A 20,773-nucleotide genomic window follows, 5' to 3' on the forward strand; every position below is an offset into this window, starting at 1 on the left:
ATCATGAACGGAATCTTATCATGAACGAGTTGTTATCATATGAACGAATTTCTTATCATGAACGAATTCTTATCATGAACGGAATCTTATCATGAACGGAATCTATATCATGAACGAATTCTTATCATGAACGGAATCTATATCATGAACGAATTCTTATGATGAACGAATTCTTTTCATGAACGGAATCTATATAATGGACGAGTTATTATCATTAACGAGTTCTTATCATGAACGGAATCTTATATCATTAACCAATTCTTATCATGAACGAATTTTTATCACAAACAAATTCTTATCATGAAAGAATTCTTATCATGAACGGAATCTATATCATGAACGAATTCTTATCATGAACGGAATCTTATCATGAACGAATTCTTATCATGAACGAATTCTTATCATGAACGGAATTCTTATCATGAACGAATTCTTATCATGAACAAATTCTTATCATGAACGAATTCTTATCATGAACAGAATCTATATCATGAACTAATTATTATCATGAACGAATTCTTATCATGGAGGAGTTATTATCATGAACGAGTTCTTATCATGGACGAGTTCTATCATTAACGAGTTCTTATCATGAAAGGACAATTATATCATGAACCAATTCTGATCATGAACGGAATCTATATCAGGAATGAATTTTTATCACGAACAAATTCTTATCATGAAAGAATTCTTATCATGAACGGAATCTATATCATGAACTAATTCTTATCATGAACAAATTCTTACCATGAACGAAATTATTATCATGAACGAATTCTTATCATGAACGAATTCTATATCATGAACGAATTCTTATCATGAACGGAATCTTATCATGGACGAGTTCTTATCAAGAACGGATTCCTGCATGACAAGAATTCTTACCATGAACGAATTCTTATCATGAACGAATTCTTATCATGAACGGAATTCTTATCATGAACGAATTCTTATCATGAACAAATTCTTATCATGAACGAATTCTTATCATGAACAGAATCTATATCATGAACTAATTATTATCATGAACGAATTCTTATCATGGAGGAGTTATTATCATGAGCGAGTTCTTATCATGAGCGAATTCTTATCATGAACAAATTCTTACCATGAGCGGAATCTATATCATGAGCGAATTTTTATCACGAACAAATTCTTATCATGAAAGAACTATGTTTTTTCTAACCTGTTGTCACGGATTCTATATCATGAACTAATTCTTATCATGAGCGAATTCTTATCATGAGCGAAATTCTTATCATGAGCGAATTCTTATCATGAGCGAATTCTTATCATGAGCGAATTCTATATCATGAGCGAATTCTTATCATTAACGAGTTCTTATCATGGGCGATTTTTATCATGAGCGGAATCTATATCATGAGCGAATTCTTATCATGAGCGAAAATCTTATCATGAACAAATTCTTATCATGAGCGAATTCTTAGCATGAGCGAATTCTATATAAAGGACATGAGCGAATTCTATATCATGAGCGAATTCTTATCAAGAACGAATTCTTATCATGAACTTATTCTTTATCATGAACTAATTATTATCATGAACGGAATCTTATCATGGACTAGTTCCTATCATGAACGGAATCTATATCATGAACGGAATCTTATCATGGACGAGTTCTTATCATGGACAAGTTCTTATCATGAACGGAATCTATATCATGAACGAATTCTTATCAAGGATGAATTCTTATCATGGACGAGTTATTATCATTAACGAGTTCTTATCATGGACGAGTTCTTATCATTAACGAGTTCTTATCATGAACGGAATTTTATATCATGAACCAATTCTTATCATGAACGGGATCTATATCATGAACGAATTCTTATCATGAACAAATTCTTACCATGAACGGAATCTATATCATGAACGAATTTTTATCATGAACAAATTCTTATCATGAACGGAATATATGTCATGAACTAATTCTTATCATGAACAAATTCTTACCATGAACGAAATCTTATCATGAACGGAATCTTATCATGGACGAGTTCTTATCAAGAGCGGATTCTGCATGACAAGAATTCTTACCATGAGCGAATTCTTATCATGAACAAATTCTTATCATGAACGGAATTTATATCATGAGCGAATTCGTATCATGAATAAATTCTTATCATGAGCGAATTCTTATCATGAGCAGAATCTATATCATGAACTAATTCTTATCATGAGCGAATTCTTATCATGAACAAAATTCTTATCATGAGCAATTCTTATCATGAGCGAATTCTATATCACGAACGAATTCTTATCATGAACGGAATCTTATCATGGACGAGTTCTTATAGAATTTGTTCCTTTTAAGTTCATGAGGAAGTTAGGAATTGCAAGGGAATCTCGAAAAGCGATCGCAACCTAACGAATCCCTCCTCATGCTTTCCACCGAGAAAACCCTAATCAGACGAACCAAATAGTGCGCGTCCTGGCGGCGAGATTGGAACGGATGCGACCTTCTTCCGCCATCGACGAAGTAGATCGGCTACAAGAACCGCCCGACGGAGAGAACCCGGCGAAAGAAGGGACGGGGAGCGAGACTCAGGGAGACTTGGGGAAACTCGGGGGAAGCGGGAGGGAGGATTGTTTCCTCAAGCGGCGGAGAAGCCGACCGGAAGGATTATTGTTTTCATATCATGCCTAAAGAAACAAAAAACATGAATAGAATCTGTGGTGTTTGGATTAACGAATTCTTATCATGAACAAATTCTTATCATGAACGGAATTTATATCATGAACGAATTCGTATCATGAATAAATTCTTATCATGAACGAATTCTTATCATGAACAGAATCTATATCATGAACTAATTCTTATCATGAACGAATTCTTATCATGAACAAAATTCTTATCATGAACGAATTCTTATCATGAACGAATTCTATATCACGAACGAATTCTTATCATGAACGGAATCTTATCATGGACGAGTTCTTATAGAATTTGTTCCTTTTAAGTTCATGAGGAAGTTAGGAATTGCAAGGGAATCTCGAAAGCGATCGCAACCTAACGAATCCCTCCTCATGCTTTCCACTGAGAAAACCCTAATCGGGACGAACCAAATAGTGCGCGTACGCGGCGAGATTGGAACGGATGCGACCTTCTTCCGCCATCGACGAAGTAGATCAGCTACAAGAACCGCCCGACGGAGCGGAGAACCCGGCGAAAGAAGGGACGGGGAGCGAGACTCCAGGGAGACTTGGGGGAAACTCGGGGGAAGCAGGAGGGAGGATTGTTTCCTCAAGCGGCGGAGAAGCCGACCCGGAAGGATTATTGTTTTCATATCATGCCTAAAGAAACAAAAAACATGAATAGAATCTGTGGTGTTTGGATTAACGAATTCTTATCATGAACAAATTCTTATCATGAACGGAATTTATATCATGAACGAATTCGTATCATGAACAAATTCTTATCATGAACGAATTCTTATCATGAACAGAATCTATATCATGAACTAATTCTTATCATGAACGAATTCTTATCATGAACAAAATTCTTATCATGAACGAATTCTTATCATGAACGAATTCTATATCACGAACGAATTCTTATCATGAACGGAATCTTATCATGGACGAGTTCTTATAGAATTTGTTCCTTTTAAGTTCATGAGGAAGTTAGGAATTGCAAGGGAATCTCGAAAACGATCGCAACCTAACGAATCCCTCCTCATGCTTTCCAGCGAGAAAACCCTAATCGGGACGAACCAAATAGTGCGCGTACGCGGCGAGATTGGAACGGATGCGACCTTCTTCCGCCATCGACGAAGTAGATCAGCTACAAGAACCGCCGACGGAGCAGAACCCGGCGAAAGAAGGGACGGGGAGCGAGACACCAGGGAGACTTGGGGGAAACTCGGGGGAAGCAGGAGGGAGGATTGTTTCCTCAAGCGGCGGAGAAGCCGACCGGAAGGATTATTGTTTTCATATCATGCCTAAAGAAACAAAAAACATGAATAGAATCCTGTGGTGTTTGGATTAACGAATTCTTATCATGAACAAATTCTTATCATGAACGGAATTTATATCATGAACGAATTCGTATCATGAACAAATTCTTATCATGAACGAATTCTTATCATGAACAGAATCTATATCATGAACTAATTCTTATCATGAACGAATTCTTATCATGAACAAAATTCTTATCATGAACGAATTCTTATCATGAACGAATTCTATATCACGAACGAATTCTTATCATGAACGGAATCTTATCATGGACGAGTTCTTATAGAATTTGTTCCTTTTAAGTTCATGAGGAAGTTAGGAATTGCAAGGGAATCTCGAAAACAGTACGCAACCTAACGAATCCCTCCTCATGCTTTCCACTGAGAAAACCCTAATCAGGACGAACCAAATAGTGCGCGTCTGGCAGCGAGATTGGAACGGATCGACCTTCTACCGCCATCGACGAAGTAGATCAGCTACAAGAACCGCCGACGGACGAGAACCCGGCGAAAGAAGGGACGGGGAGCGAGACTCCAGGGAGACTTGGGGGAAACTCGGGGGAAGCAGGAGGGAGGATTGTTTCCTCAAGCGGCGGAGAAGCCGACCCGGAAGGATTATTGTTTTCATATCATGCCTAAAGAAACAAAAAACATGAATAGAATCCTGTGGTGTAACAGAATAAAAAATTTGTGGTGTTTCTACTTTAGGGATAATATTTTTCGCTATCTTCTTCCGAGAACCAACTTTTATGTTAAATTGGGAAAATAAGTTTAGTGATGACAATGGTTTTTTGTCATTAAGTGACCATAACAAAATGCATTTAAAATGTATTTTCTCATAGACAATTGATTATTTTGACATGAACGATTTACTACATCTAACATTTAAAGAATTGTTTTGCAAAAACATGGTAGAGAAAAAATAAAACCATTAGAATGAATTCTTAACATGCTTTCCAATTTGGGATAAAACCATTTGAATGATGTCTGAACCACTAAAAATTACACTCCACATAAAAAAAACATAACAGAGAATCAGTAAATGTCATCACTGGACATGGCCCCCTCTACATGACCACATAAAAATTCTCTACATAGGCAAAATGTAGAGAATCAGTAATACAACTGATTGTACACGCAGTCGGATTGTTATTGTTTTGTTACAATCTGTAAAATTTGTCTATGCCAAAAAAGTTTCCAATGAAATGTCATCACTGGACATGGCCCCCTCGATAGATATTGCATATACTTTCATTTGAAGACCATCCCGATGGCGGCGCTGCCCCTGCATTCAACATTAAGAAAAAAAAAATCAGAAAAAAGTATTCCATTGTATCCAAACATACGATGCATAAAAAAATAATGAAACCGTCTACTGTTGTGTTAAAAAAATAAGCAGTCCTTAAAACATGAACACTATCATATTACTGAACACCGATCAGTGCTTCTTCACCAACAAAAGGCGGCTGCCTGCAGTGCTTCTTCACCATCAGAAAAGTAGCACACCAGAAAGGAGAAAGCAAGCAGAGGTTTTGAAGTATCAGTGCTTCGTAGATTCCAGGTATCGTTGGAGTCTCGTTGGAGTATCGTTGGAGTATCGGCATTCTTTTCTTTCCTTTTTAATGTGGGAAAATGGGATACGCCAGCGATACGTGTATCGGAGTATCGGTGGAGTATCGGAGTATCGGAGAAGTACGGTACGCAGATACAGCAAGTTTTGAAGTATCGGTGCTTCGTAGCTGAACACTATCATGTTCTAAAAAAATAAAAACATGGCATCTATTTTAGTGTGGTCTGTTGTCATTGACAACCCAGCTAATGTTTTCGAAAATTCTGTAGTGTTGATCAGTTTATGCTTCTCGGCCATAAATTTATAGGTATTATGCTGCTTCACTAATATTGTTTCGTTCAACCTCTTCATAGTTCATACACTTCAGTTCAATTGTATTTAATCCTTTTAAGGAATTACTTTGTATCCAAAACATACGATAATTGAAAAAAAGAATTCATGACAGAACTAACCGCTAACGCTTCCTTTTCCTGGTTTTCTCAAAGTGTTGATTAGCAACCTTGTTCTGAATACAATAAAACATGTCATATGCTTTCAGCTTCCTAAAGTGTGGAACAATTTCCTACAAAAAAATCAGAAAACAGATAAGTGTTAGTTCCAAAAATTCATATTTAAAAAATGTATTGTAACAGAATAAAAATTGATAAAAAAGAAAAAAGAGATTAGAAATCATATAAATTAGAAAATAAAAAGAAATATTTTAAATAGTTCCCCAACACAGGACTACAGAAGAAGAAAACATGCTGGGAAAAAGCTCAAGTGCGAACACACACCCTGAAGTTTTGGAAAAAGCCAGTTTCGACAAAATCAAAAGCTCAGCCTATAAAAAGCGAAGCTAGTTTCATTATTGAGCTACTCATCCTTTGTGAGCAAAAAATTCTATCCAGATAAACTGATCTAAGAAAACTCGGCTACTGAACTGAGGGAGCAAAACAAGAATCATTGTTAATGGTGGGCCCTCAGAATTACAAATTGGTCAGGATGAAAGAAGAAAAAGATCATAGAAACATACTTTCAATTACAAATTTGCAGGAGCATAATTGAATTTAATTTGACATATGATCATAGAAACATACTGGGCCTATATTACGCAAGAAAATTCCAAGAAAATGGAGGAAATGATGCATTCAGAAAGTTTTCCTATATACTGGAAAAAAGGAAGACTAAATGCTTGTACGTATAAAAACAGATTGTGTCTAATTAGGAAATGTGTTGGCAAACTATATAAAATATTTCTTTTTTATTCTAATTTATATAGGCAAACTATATAAAAAGGAAGTTTGCGTCATAAGTTTATGTTTAAAAACTATTCTACTAAATGACAAATTGATAGAATAGGTGAACTTGTACTTTGGTGAAAGATTTCATAAATTTTCCATGCCAATTTTCCGCATAGAGCATCGTGTAGATTCCGCTTTCATGCCTACAATAAAAAGTAAATGAATCAGGAAACTTAAAACAAATCTGGATTTGGAAGAAAAACATTATGGATACATGTGTAAGGACCAGGGGAATATGTAAGAAGAAGAAAACTCACATCAGTGCACTACAGGTGTAATTTGGGGACTTTGGTTTCTTGAACTTTTCAATATCCTTCCCAATAATATTGAGTTCTTTACAAACTGTATTCAGATTACATGCCTACATATGTAAAAAGAATGAATAGTAAATGGATAGTTAAAAATGACTTGGGAAAAAAATTATACATGGAAAAACATTTTTAAAAAATGGGAGGAAAATGTACCATATTCCTCATCAATTCCTCTTGATTTTGTTTTGCTGTTGAAGAAGTAGGATCAAAGAAATTTATTGTCTCATAAAGTGGATTAACAGCTACCAGAACCCATTTTTTGGAATCAACTCTTGGGAAGTGCAATCGCATCATAATAATAAAAAAGAGGATTCAATAAAAGAGAATAGGTGAAATAATGTTCATATGAAAAGGAACATGTTCAAAGTTTTGGAAAAAGTTTATTACGATGTCCATTGTTGAAATGTCAAATCCTAAATAATTGGTGACCCATCTGAATTCTCTGATAACGAAATCCTTGTCAAATCCACTTGGATCTTGCATCAACATGTCCTGTGTTTGAGTAAAATAAATGGGTAGGTAAATGACTGAATACATATCAGATAGATGAATGAATGAAAAATAGCCTGGAAAAAAAAGTTGGGTTAGTAGCTCACAGTGAATTGAGGAGCAAACATGAACTTTTTCAGATATGGTTTCGACAATGCATCATATCTAGATTCGTCGTTGTAGATTTGAGCATACACTGACATAGTATCTCCATTTACATCACCATTGGCTTTAAATGAGTTGAAGAAATTGGTATATGTTACAGAGTAACGACCAATCTCGACTACAATTGGACTGTCAGATAGAAAACAAAATATGAAAAAACCAGAAAAAGAGAAGTTACTAGATTAAAGAGTAGTGACTTCTTCAGAAAACAACATGTAAGGTACAGTAAAAAAGAGAAAAAATAAATGGTAAAAACATGTATAGATAGACTTACGAAGGATTTGCTTTCTTGAATCTGTTCCTTGTCGGATGATCATTATGGAAAGATAGAATGTAGGAATCTATAATTATATCTCGACATGACCTTCTCAGAGATGTTGCTTTCGCAGCTCTCTTTTCCTATTCCTCTTGTCGAAACTGCTATGATCGGTTTCAGTTGGAGGGAATAAGTTCAGAAAGTTGTTTGCATTCCCTATTGGAAAAAAATAAGAAAACATCAGATAAATTATAAAAACTAAAAATGTATAGATAATGAAAAAAGAACAAAAATGGATGTCTTATATAAAAATTGGGAAACCATTCATATTTAGAAAAAGTTACCTGCAGATGGTTCCACTTGCTGCGATCACAGGAGGTTGGTTGGAAGACATGGAAAATCCTACTCCATCTCCAAATTGATTACTTGCAATGCCTGTGTGTTAAATTATTATTAGCATGCTGATATGCATCCTCTGACCATATATAAAAATATAGAAAATATGAATACTTACTACATACCTAGGGTGGACAGTACTGTAGTATGTGACAAGGTTTCTGAAACAAATCCTTGACTATCTCTTCTCTTGAATAGCTATCAGAAACAAATCCTTGACTATTTCTTCTCTTGAATAGCTATCAGAAACTTGAGCGTAAGAGATAGCTATGTTGAGTAATCCATCACCAATATCATGAATTCCTCCAATGTTCCTTGCTGTGAGCCCATTGTTTGAAGACATCTCAAAAAGGTCATATACGGGGAGAAAACATCTTGTATCATTAATTTAACACAGTAAAGTCATATACAGGGAGAAACACATCTTGTATCATTATTTTTACACAGTAAGAAAGTTTCTTAACTCTTAACTCTTAAGATGAAAAGAAGCAAATAAGCATTGGAGAAAAAGTACCAATGAAAAATCCGTAAGCATAACAATTCATACCTTCATTATAGTTCTCACCAAGTCCAATTATATCTTGTTCAACAGCTCTGTCGAAACTCCTAATCTGAGCAGAATCGGAATCAGCAGAATACAACCAATCTTCACCCTCAATGGTGTGAGACCCAAGACTATCAACTTCAACTTGTGGATCAGAGATATAAATCTGGCATGAACAAAAAAGATAAGCAACAAACGAATTAGGATTTCATTTTTTTGCAATAAGTAAATTAGGAACCTGTTATTTAAAAAAAACAAAGATACAAAAAAAAGAAATGAGGACATACTGGTGTCTTTGAGCATTGTGTCTGAACATTGTGAACAACGTCTTCATCAATAGGTTCTACAAGATCACTTTGTAATATCATCAACCACTGCAACAACTGAATCAGGTTCCAATTGAACTGGAATAATTGCTAAGGCATCATTATATGGAGTAAGAGAGATGTCCCGATGCTGTATAAAAATATGAACTTAGTTAACAAGAGATGTTGAAAAAAAAAGGATGGGAACAAGGAAAATTGATTGGAAAAAAAATGATTCAACAACCAAACACGTACTGGTAGGACTCCATATGATTTTTCTGAGTTCATGTTACGGTCTATTTTCACTACATGAAGAAAGTCTTCATTCCTTATATGTGACATTCTAGGCAGATGATAATCATGTGGACCAACGTTGCCTTCGAAATCAAGGAAATCCATGTATACAATCTAGAAAAACGACAACAAAAAGAAGAGAAGACATAAGAAGATTATAATAAGATATTTACAAATATTATTGAAAAACAAAAGAGATTACATAAAAGATACAGAAATACAAAAATAGCACTTACTGCAATCAAAGGTAAACAGCCACCGATCCATAATATCTTGTTGGAATTACTTTGGTCTTGGAGAACCTTTGCTTTCCAAGAATTCATCTCATTCCACAGATTGTTCAGGCAGAGGGAGGCAAAATCAAGATTATATACTTCTTTGATGTCACTGTCTCTCAGAGAGAAGAGATATTTGGGGTTCACAAAGTTGTATGTTGAAGGGCACAAAACTGTTGTGATGAATAAAAGCAAGAAGCTCCTAATGAAAACAACCTCATTGTTAGTACCAAGCAACACAGATTCCACGTTCAGCACAGATATTTTCTTCTTCCCTTGGACGTACTGATTACATATCTCATCAACCTCTCTGTTTATTTCAGGATCGGAGCTTTCCAACAGAAATTGCTTGGTCCCAGCTGGAAAACCGAAAACCTTGTCTACCATTTCCTTGTTGAAGTGAATAGATTTGTTCTCGTGCTGAAAATACTTCGATCCATCATTAGAAGTTTTGCTAACAAGCCACTCAAGAAGATGCATAGGGATCATTAAGTGATCGGGGAGCATAGCCAGATTATCCAAATGATACTTGGAAATGTAGGATCTCTGGATTGGATTGAATTTCTTCACTATTTTCATGAATCTGAGTGTAGAAAACCTAGATTGTATGCTAGGCTTGCATGGTGGAACAATATCAAGAACATTGACTACAAAAGAAAAAACAGAAACAAAAGAAGCAACAGAATATTAGCTAAAAAAGTATAGAAAAAGCTGGTATGGACAATCAGAAAAAAGAGTCCTGGAATTACCAAAAAAAATATAGTTGCATAAATATTCTACATGTATTAAAGAAATCATTAAAAAGCAAAGTGTAATTTTCTCTACTGTAGGAGTATATAAATATGAACCATGCATCGTAAATGACTTACTACTTGAGCGAACTGAATCTAAGGAATAATCCTAAAAACAGAAGAAATGCACATGTGATTTCGTATGAACCAAACTAAATAATCATGGGTTGGTTTCAAAAAAATCGAACACGTATTCAACACGAACAACATGAAAAAAGCAAGAAGAGGTGTGGACGACTGTTAAAATTAACATGGAAATTGGAATTTAACAAGTTATGTGAGCCCACTAAAACATAGAAAAACTTCGAAAAACAGGAGCTGATATAGTCAACACAAAGTTCAAAAAAGCAGAAAAAAATGCCATAGACTGCAAGTATACCAAGAAACCAAAACTACCCCAAAGAAGTTGGTGTTCCAGGTCTATATATTTTTCAAGAGATGAACAAAAACTATACCATACCATTCCCAACCATAGCATTTCATACAAAAATGTAGTCCTGATTCTAGAAAGTGATTCCTAAAAGAAGCGCATCATGCTATATATACCCCATAGCAAAATCAATCTTCAACTAGAACATAACTCTAGAACATGATGTACTCTAGAACATGAGTACATGAGTACAGAACTATTGTTTTCTGCTGATAACATGATAGACCTAACCATAGCAAAATTCAAAATCAACAGCAGATCAAACCTATACGGATACCACAGGTGATGCTAAGGAAACTACCACGTGCACTAGAAACGGATTTGCATGGGTGCAAGATACTGGACAGTGGCTGGCCACGCAAAGAAGTCTAAGAAAAAACTAGAAAAAGTACACATCCAGTGAAGCCCCCCGCTAGATTCATAACTCTAGAACCCTAAAACAGCACTAAAACATGGCTAAGCATCACCAAAAAAGAACTAACTATTGTCAAAATGAAAGGCTTCAGCACTAACTAGTGATAATGGAGAGTCAGGCAGTCACATTTAATTGGAGCTTCTTGTGCAAACCATCTTATGATCATGACCATCAACTAATAAGTATAAAGAATAATCATTAATGCATTTGGAAAATGGACATCCACCAGAAGATGACAATCCATAAAAACCAACTAGTTGTTCAGGCAAGTTAACTTAATTAGCACAAACTACTGGATTGGGTTAGTCATATAAGTGCCTCCAATCCCAACATCTCAAGCACCTTCAATTCCTCCGGACATACTACACATCTACTAGCATCCATAGGGCAACAATTCTAGAGAAATACGTAATCCTACGGCAGTTGCTTCGTATGAACAGGCGTCACATTACAACTCCTGCTCAGAAAACAAGCCACGGCAACCCCTAAGAGAGCTGAATAACGTCAGCCCTCGCAAATTATCCTATACAGCCGCAACCCATGATTACCCCCTTCCGGGTCTCCGTCCCTGAGCTTTAGACGGCGGCGGCGAACTCGTGATCTCACAGCAGGCGCACCCTCCTCGCCGTCGTCTCGGATCCACCGCCGCTTCTCGCAACCATAGTTCGTTCTTCCGAGAACTAATCAAACGATGAAATCGGCAAGGAATCGGGATCTAACCTTCCGCCGCCATCGATGGGGACGACGAATCAGACCAACGAAGAACTCTTAGACGCGCGCAGGGGAGTGGCGCAGGAAGAACCAGAGGAAGCGGAGGGCTGCGGAAGCGGAAGAACAGTCGGAGGAGCGGCGAAGCAGGAGGAAGGAGGTAACCCTGGTCGGAACGACGAAGCAGAAATGCGAAGCGAGTCCTATCTAAATGGGCCGGCCCAAAAACAACGAGGGGGGTGGTCGGTGTGTCGTATACACCGACCTGGTCGGTGTATAGGATTCGCCGGAGGCTATCATCCTTTTCGGAACAAAAATAGAGAAGAGTATGGGCCCTTTGTTTCAACATGATGGGCTCTTGGCAGAGCCCAAGCCCGAGCACGAGCTTGTGTGTGCACGCTGCGTGGGCCGTAGCGGTCACAGGCGGGAAAAAAACGAGCGGGAAATGGCTACCAGATCTACCGCTCGCGAAAACTCCACTCGCCAACGAAATTTTCCCGCCTCCCGGCAGGACCCATCCGAAACAAATCAGCAAATCCGAGGACCAAATCGAAAATTCACCCGCCCCTCTTCAGCCCGCAGAGCGCCATTTCGAAGCGAGGTTCCCCCGCAAACCCTACGGGGAAAATTCCATGCCATCCTCAATCGGACCCTAGCGCCGCAGATCCGAGCGCCCAGCCCCGCCCTCCGATGGATCCCGTCGGCGCCGGCGTCGGCTCGTGGGACACGGAGCTCGCGTGGCACCTCCTCACCGTGCTCCTCCGCATCGGCCGCCCCGCCGCCGCCGCCGAGCTCGCCGCCACCGTGGCGTCGAGGGCGACCTACGTGACGCCGCAGCTCGTCGAGCGGCTGTGCCTCGCGCCGAGGTCCCCGCTGCGCTCCTCCGGCGGCGTGGTGACTGTTTCGGAGACGGCCGCCGTGGCGTTCCTGAGATTTCTCGGATGCGATGTGCCGGCGCGGCCTATGGCGGGATTGGGGGCCTCCGAGGGGAGGAGGTGGTGCCCCGTGGTGCAGATCAGGTACGGGCGCAAGCGGAAGGCCTCAGACGCGGCGCGCTTCGGTGTGAAGAGGCGCCTCCTGTTGGAGACCGATACAGGTTGGTCCTGTTTGCAGCTCTGTGCTGTACTGGGTGATGGGTTCCGTCGAGATATTAGTCAGTGTTGCTGACCTCTGTTTTATGTCAATTTCGTGTAGATTCGGCAGATCCCGACCAGCAGCAGTCGCAGCAGCTGATTGTGCAATCCTGTTCTTCAGTCGCTACCGGAGAGGTATGATTTTTCCTCCTGATTGTTCGTACTTTTTTTTGGAAGAATTACTGAAGTTACCGAAATATTAAGGGGCAGTGCCTTGATGAATGGCCAACCCATTTCACTTTGATTGCCTGTGTGGGTGGGGGGTTTGGGGTTGCTTACGACAGGCGAATCTACTGCAAACTCTCATTTGCAACTAGTTGCGCCCGCACCCCATTTTTTGTTGTGACACTTCTAAGTTTCCAAAAAATGCAAACTAAAATTCTAGACATACATTGTGTTGTGTCTTGTGCATCTGTGAAGTTTCATCCAAAAATATGTCAAAATGTGACCTGTGTAAAAAAGAGAATACGTACGTAAATAGTGTCACGTACTATTTACAGGTCATTTGTTCTTTTTGTGTAGGCCACATTTTGACATATTTTTGGATGAAACTTCACAGATGCACAAGACACAACACAATGTATGTCTAGAATTTTAGTTTGCATTTTTTGGAAATTTAGAAGTGTCACAACAAAAATGGGGTGCGGGCGCAACTAGTTGCGGAATATCCCCTCTTATGAGACATTTGACTTGCTATGTATTTAAGTTTCCATTTCCGTAATAGCAACCAACTAAAGAGTTTTTCTCTTACTCCTGTTCGCTTCTGTCAAATCTTGCTCAGGTGCATCTGGAGGTTACGCAAGATTGGCTTTCTATCCTGGGCACGTCTGTTGCTGAACCCTCCCTGAAATTTTCAACTGGGGTTCCTCTTGTTTCCACCGTTGCTAAAATTAGCACAGCTTGTCTTGGAGTCAGGGATGGCAACTTTCTCGGGGACATGACATCTGCGCTAGGGCTGAAGGACTTGTCAACCCCTTCATCTGTTGACATTCCTTTTCCCTGTGCTGAAAAATCAGAGAACATACATGCACCAGCTGATAATGAAATTGGTAGAATCGGTGAACCTGAAGGACCACTTGCAATTTGTACCTGCCGAGTAGAGGATAGTGAGGATATAGAAAAAGAGTCTGCCCTCCTTCCTCTGACGCTGGATAAGACTGTAGTTGGAGACAAAAAAGTTTGGTTTGATGCGGATCTAAATATTTTTCTGGAAAGACCTCGCTGTCCATTTCACTCTCGTGATACACATGCAGTTGACAATATAGTAGGAACAAATTTTACGCCTGAACAAGAAGCTGTACTATCTGGCAGCCCAAATGCTGGAGACTGTGAGGAGATCCCATCTTGTGGTCAGGATGCTAACACTTCTGCAGTAATTCAGGAGAAAAAGGAAATACAACTTTTGTCCCAGTCTCCTACTCACACCAAAGCAGAACCTGTATTACATGAACTGATTCATGAAATGACAGAAAGTTCATGTCAACCATCTCTGGACATAAAAGTTGAGCCGGCAGCATTGCCATTAGAAGCGACGAGCTACGATGGTGTTAACAATAGGAACTTGAACATTATTGCTGAAAATGTGGAAATCACTGATCAGAATGGCCAACAGCAGCCACGTAATGAAGTGAGTGCGGATTTTCCGAAGGAGCAAGATGAAAAGATTGTGAAGCAAAAGAAGCGCAACAAAAAGGATGCAGTACCCAAAGAAGATAAAGATCAAGTTGCAAAAACTGCTCAAAAGGTGGCCAAAAAAGTTGAGCCGGCAGCATTGCCATCAGAAGGGAGGAGCTATGATGGTATTAACAACAGGAACTTGAACATTATTGCTGTAAATCTAGAAATCACATATCAGAATGGCAAAGAGCAGCCACATAATGAAGCGAGTACAAATTTTCCTACGGAGGAAGATAAAAATATTGTGAAGCAAAAGGAGAAGCTCGAGAAAAATGATGCACTACCCAAAGAAGATAAGGATCAAGTTGCAGAAACTGCTCAAAAGGTGGACAAAAAAGTTGAGCCGGCAGCATTGCCATTAGAAGAGAGGAGCTATGATGATATTAACAATATGAACTTGAACATTATTGCTGAAAATATAGAAAGCACATATCAGAATGGCAAAGAGCAGCCACATAATGAAGTGAGTACGAATTTTCCTAAGGAGCAAGATAAAAAGAATATAAAGCAAAAGGAGAAGCAGAAGAAAAATGCTGCACTGCCCAAAGAAGATAAGGATCAAGTTGCAGAAACTTCTCAAAAGGTGAATTTTCTCTAAATTATGGTGATATTGTTGTTATTAATTTTTAGCCCTTTCTATTTAGGTATAGTTAAATGCGCTGGTGTTGTCTTATAGCTAACAATATCAGTAGCCTTTTTTAAAGAATAAAATAATAAACGTTCTGTTGATCTACTGTGTTGCAGGGCCAGTCAGAGCCAAACCCACTGCCTAGCTTCAAACATTTTGTTGTAGAAGAGGAAGAAGGGTCAGGCAAGAATCTCTATACATTTCTCTTTGAACTATGCTCTTAGTTTTGCTGAATGGTTAGTTGGTAACTAATGTGCCATATTTGATTATTTGCTCAGGAGGTTATGGTATCGTTTATAGGGCTCGAAGGAAAGAAGATGGAAGATTATTTGCCATAAAATGTATGGACATCATTCCACTTGTTTAGTTATTTTTCAGACATACTTGTATATGAAGTTCCATCAATGTATTATGTTTTTCCGATAATCTGTTCATTATTCTATACTTTTTCTGTAATGTTTCTTATGAGAAAAGATATAACTTGTATTTTTACTAATGCCAGGCCCTCGAGGAAAAGCTCATGCACATCATGTTGACAATGAACGGAAGATGCTGGAACGATTCGGGTACTAAAAAACTGCTAGTCCTCATAAATCCTTAAACAATATGACCTTTTTCCACAGTAAATATAAGACATTAACATTGTTTTCCTTCTGCAGAGGCAAGCACTTTGTGATTAAATTTGAAGGCTGTTTTAGGAGTGGTGAACTGGATTGCTTTGTTCTACAACACGTAAAGCATGACAGACCGGAGGTTAACCATTTCTGCTTGCTATGAATGTTAGTTTTGCTATCAACTATGGGGTGTGTATATTTTTTGTTAAGAATTTCTCTTATCTCTGCAGAATCTGAAAAAAGAAATAAATTTGTTTGAGTTGCAGTGGTATGGGTATTGTCTGTTCAAAGCTCTTTCAAGCTTACATAAACAGGTTCAGTTTGACTCCATGTTAACTTAATTAACTATTGAGTTCTTATCACCAGGATTAACCCAGCTAATCCTGAGTATCTGATATTTCTGCTCCCAGGGAATAGTGCACAGAGATGTGAAACCTGGAAACTTCCTCTTCTCTCGTGACCAGACAAAGGGATATCTTATTGACTTCAACTTGGCAAATGTTAGTGCGTGTACTGTTCTCCCTTTTTTTTGCGAAAGTGATATCTCACAACTTGATGCTTGCTTTTATTTAAATTGATGATGTTTTCCTGTAGTATTAGATGCTAACTGTCTATTTTTTTCGCCATTGTGGTCCCCCTCTGGATTTCTATGCAGGATCTTCACCAAAAGTTCACGAGGCTCAGTAAGTTCATCTTCTAATTTTGAATTCGTTGATGATTTGGCGCTTCCCTGGTTTATGCTTCAAAACAATGATTATATTTTACAATATTTTCCTTCCTGCTACTGTACCTTGCAATTTGTGCACCCTGGATCATTTTAATCTTGATTGTGTAAAAAAGAATTGGGTGAAACATAATATATCTAGTAGCTAGTCCAAATTTTTAACTACTGTATATTGTGTTGCCATATTTTTTGTTCAAAAAGCATTCTCCTGGCATTGATCCTTCATTTTCATTAGCTTGAACACCCAAATTATATGTGCAAGATTTATTTGTGAAAAACTGTTCCTTAGTAGTATCTGAGTGAAAGGTGTGATGAAAAGTTCTGCTCCAGCCACCTTTGCTAATGCTTGACAGAAATGACTGAACCAGTGCCAATAAATGATTGAACCGTGGGTAAAGCCCTGTAGTATGTAGTCTCCAGTCCATGATTCTTTAGAGGTTTCTGTTCCTTTGGTAGGATTACATGAATGCTTGTTCAATGAATTTGGAACACTTCAAATTAGTTTATTTCTGTTCTTCTATGTCATGCATCACTGCAAATTGAGATTTCAGTTTGCGTGATCAGGTAAGTCGGAGGCAATTTCACGCGGGAAGGATATCACATCTCAATCTTCATTGAAGTCTGCTCTAGTGATTCATGACAATGAAGCAGCAGCTGGCTCAAAACAACCTCTTGGGTCCAAGAGGAAAAGATCAAATAAAATCCCTGGGTGCAGCGACCCTAGGGTTGATAATAAGAGTATGTACGGGAGCCAAGCTGCTGATGGATCTGGTGTAACCTCTGCCAAAGATGCTACAAGCACGAAAGCATCATTGGACAGGTTAAAGCAGCCCCTTTACAAAGGGCGGAAAGAGCTAATGAACTACTTGAATGGGGTGGAAAGTCCAAACCAAAATACACCAGCAGCTCCAGTTTCCCAAAGGAAGAGGGTTGCTGCTCCTGTTGGTAGTGTGGATCAGAAGTTATTTCGACTCACACCAATGCCCCTGCGTTCTGGTGGTAGTGCTGTTGCCGGTTCTGGCTTGTTTAACAGCAAAGGTATGTTTTTCCAGTAAACTGCATCAGACCTTATGTATTGAATCTGGCGACCTCAAACTGTTCTAACTAATTGGTATTTGCAGGACATGGAAAACAGCGAAGAGAAGGTCCTTGTGTTGGAACTAAAGGATTCCGAGCTCCAGAGGTTTGACGCTGTTTCTATTTGTGGAAGTATTTTGTTTGGGTTTCAATGTGCCATATATTGAAGTAATGTCTTTCCTTCAGGTTCTTCTGAGATCTTCTCATCAGGGTTGTAAAGTCGATGTCTGGTCTGCTGGAGTGACACTCCTGTATTTGATAACTGGCAAAACACCTTTTGGTGGAGACCCGGAACAGTGAGTTAACTACTGCATTTACAAAGTTTTTTTGCTTCCCTGATTAGAGAACACTCTAAACTTGTGCATATGTTGAACAAACAGGAACATGAAGGATATAGTGAAGCTCAGAGGCAGCGAAGAATTATGGGAAGTAGCAAAATTGCACAACTGTGAATCTTCATACCCATCGGTACGCAGGCTCACTGCTGACTCATGACATCACCCTTTGAACACATTACCCGAGTCGTGCATCCTTAAAACGTCACCCCTTTGTTTTCCAGGAGTTATTTGAGGCCAAATTTCTACGGTCGGTGGATCTCAAGACATGGTGCTTTGCCAACGCCCGCAGGCCGGAGTTCCTCATGCAGTTACCTAACTCGCTGTTCGATCTCGTGGACAAGTGCTTGGCAGTTAACCCGAGGTGCAGGATCACTTCAGAGGATGCTCTGTCGCACGGGTTCTTCACTCCATGCCATGAAAGCCTTAGCAAGCAGAAGAGTAAGTCTCTTAAGATTAGAGGGTTAGCAGGAGAAGCTTCTCAACTTCCTCCTTGCTCGCCACGAGATACCATAGCTAAGGCGAGCAAGTCGTAGCCCTCGCCTCCAACATTTTGACTTGTTTTAACCTATCTAAGCTGATGCTGACAACTGAGTGTGTGGCAATAGCCTGCCTATTTACCCCCTCTTGTAAATGCCTGTACTTAAAAGTATAATGCAGTTATGTGCTTATTATGTTCTGTTCTGCAAAGGTTACATGTCTATGTCCATGTGAACCTCTATGTATCGTGGTAATTAATTCCCTTTTTTCATGTTAAAAAAGAACTGGTACCAGTTAAATTGTTACACGACTCTTGCTTGCGTTCTTGGCGATGCTGATAGATAGTAACTGAATCTGAGAAGTAAAAAGAACCTCTCAACCGGTAGCCGCTTATTGTGGCGTACAATTCGTGTGGAGATACGTGGTGTGTACGTGGTCTATCATCTGACCAGAAGAACTTCTCCGGTAGTCCGGTTAGATGAGGGAGAGATACAGCTCACCGGCCAACATCGCCTACTCGGTTTATGTATGTCCAATTGCACGGTCATGTGCCTAAAAACAATGAGCGGTCAGTTTCCTGTCTACGTGTTCAGCAACGCCTTCGCAATCCGCGTCACATAATCCTCTCATCCTCTTATCCAAGAATTGCCAAACCTACACGGGACAACTTGTCTAACGGTGGATACTTGTCTAACAACAGTCCAAAATTGACCAATTTTTATGTATACTCCACTTATTTTCCTAGAGTCTAACCTGAGTAATCTCAATTAGAATTCCAGAAACCTGAAACCTTGAAAGGGAATTCCAGAAACTTTCTGTTCTATTAACAGTCAAAGGATTCAGTTAAAAAAATTAAGTAATATAGATCGCATGTTAAATATATAAATACAAATTTCTCCAGAAGAATTAGAGCATCTCCAGCCACGTCCCCCAAAGTGATTTAGGCCGCGCCGGACAAAAATACGTTCCCAGCTGCGCGCTCCACAGCCTCTTTTTTGTCCGGCGTGGCCCGATACGGTGTCCGGCGCAACGAGCCAGAACCCGCTACACAGGGGACGCTCCGGGCACATCGGACACAACGAAAAGCGAGGCGAAAAGACGCAGACCCGACGCGTCAGTGGCTCGGAAGCCTAAAACCCCGTCGCCTACCTTTGGTCAAGCGAAGTTAATGGCGTCCCAGATTTCGCAGGCGATGCAGGGACGCGTCTCGTCGTGCATGGCCGCGCGGCCATCCGCGCCGGCGTTTATTGCGTCCAACGACCCGCTACCGCTTCGTCTGCCGTCGCTGTACATTAAGAGCGCCCCTGCGGTTCTTGGTCATCCCAATCTCTCGCCGCTCCCAAATCTTCTCCTCGCCGCTCCAACCGCTACGCAATGTCGTCGTCCTCTCGCAAGATCGCCGCGACGAACGGCTTCGGTCGCGGCAGCCTCACCGTGCCGGAGGCATGGGCGCTGTACCGCGCGGGATATCCCGTCCCGCCGTACATGAGCCTGGCAAGCAGTGGCAGATGGAGGATGGTCGTCAATGGCATAGGCATCCCGCTGCCGCCTGGCACGGAGCGTTGGAGGGACTCCATCAGGGCCCGCCGGTCTGCACTCACCGCCGACGAGCGGGCCGATCCGACCTGGGCGGCCACCGACAAAGACGCCTGGTGGGTCGCCTACTTCCAGGCGCAGTACGACATGGAGATGAACAGCACCACCGGCCTCGTCGGCCGGCCGAACAACTGGAACAAGGATAGGCGCGTCCTGTTCTGGGGCGTTCCAGGGCGCACCCTGGAGAACGTCATCGACGACATCCACAACGGCGCTCCAAGGTTGGAGGCGTCGTCCCCACCGCCACCGAATCCCGCAGCGCTCTAGCAGCCGAGGAGGATGTACTCGTGCTCCTCCAACTCT

General features: G+C 40.1%; 1 protein-coding gene across 1 annotated transcript; it reads left to right on the plus strand.

Moving 5' to 3' along the window:
- The first annotated feature begins 12,771 nt into the window (after nt 1-12,771).
- On the plus strand, nt 12,772-19,068 carry LOC127334766 (uncharacterized). The gene is made up of 15 exons (XM_071819442.1): nt 12,772-13,302; nt 13,401-13,474; nt 14,121-15,599; nt 15,761-15,827; nt 15,923-15,985; nt 16,147-16,210; nt 16,304-16,397; nt 16,489-16,572; nt 16,669-16,758; nt 16,914-16,941; nt 17,547-18,020; nt 18,104-18,165; nt 18,246-18,355; nt 18,440-18,527; nt 18,619-19,068. The coding sequence occupies exons 1-15, from the start codon at nt 12,897-12,899 to the stop codon at nt 18,928-18,930; spliced, it is 3,495 nt and encodes a 1,164-aa protein (XP_071675543.1). The 5' UTR covers nt 12,772-12,896; the 3' UTR covers nt 18,931-19,068.
- Nucleotides 19,069-20,773: the final 1,705 nt, after the last annotated feature.

The sequence above is a fragment of the Lolium perenne genome, chromosome 1, assembly GCF_019359855.2.
Source record: "Lolium perenne isolate Kyuss_39 chromosome 1, Kyuss_2.0, whole genome shotgun sequence".
Classification (NCBI taxonomy): Eukaryota; Viridiplantae; Streptophyta; class Magnoliopsida; order Poales; family Poaceae; genus Lolium; species Lolium perenne.

Coding starts and splice junctions, on each gene's coding strand:
- LOC127334766 (XM_071819442.1), top strand. CDS start 12,897: ATGGATCCCGTCGGCGCCGGCGTCGGCTCGTGGGACACGGAGCTCGCG. Junction 15,600..15,760: donor TTGCAGAAACTTCTCAAAAG/GTGAATTTTCTC, acceptor ACTGTGTTGCAG/GGCCAGTCAGAGCCAAACCC. Junction 18,356..18,439: donor TTTGGTGGAGACCCGGAACA/GTGAGTTAACTA, acceptor TTGAACAAACAG/GAACATGAAGGATATAGTGA.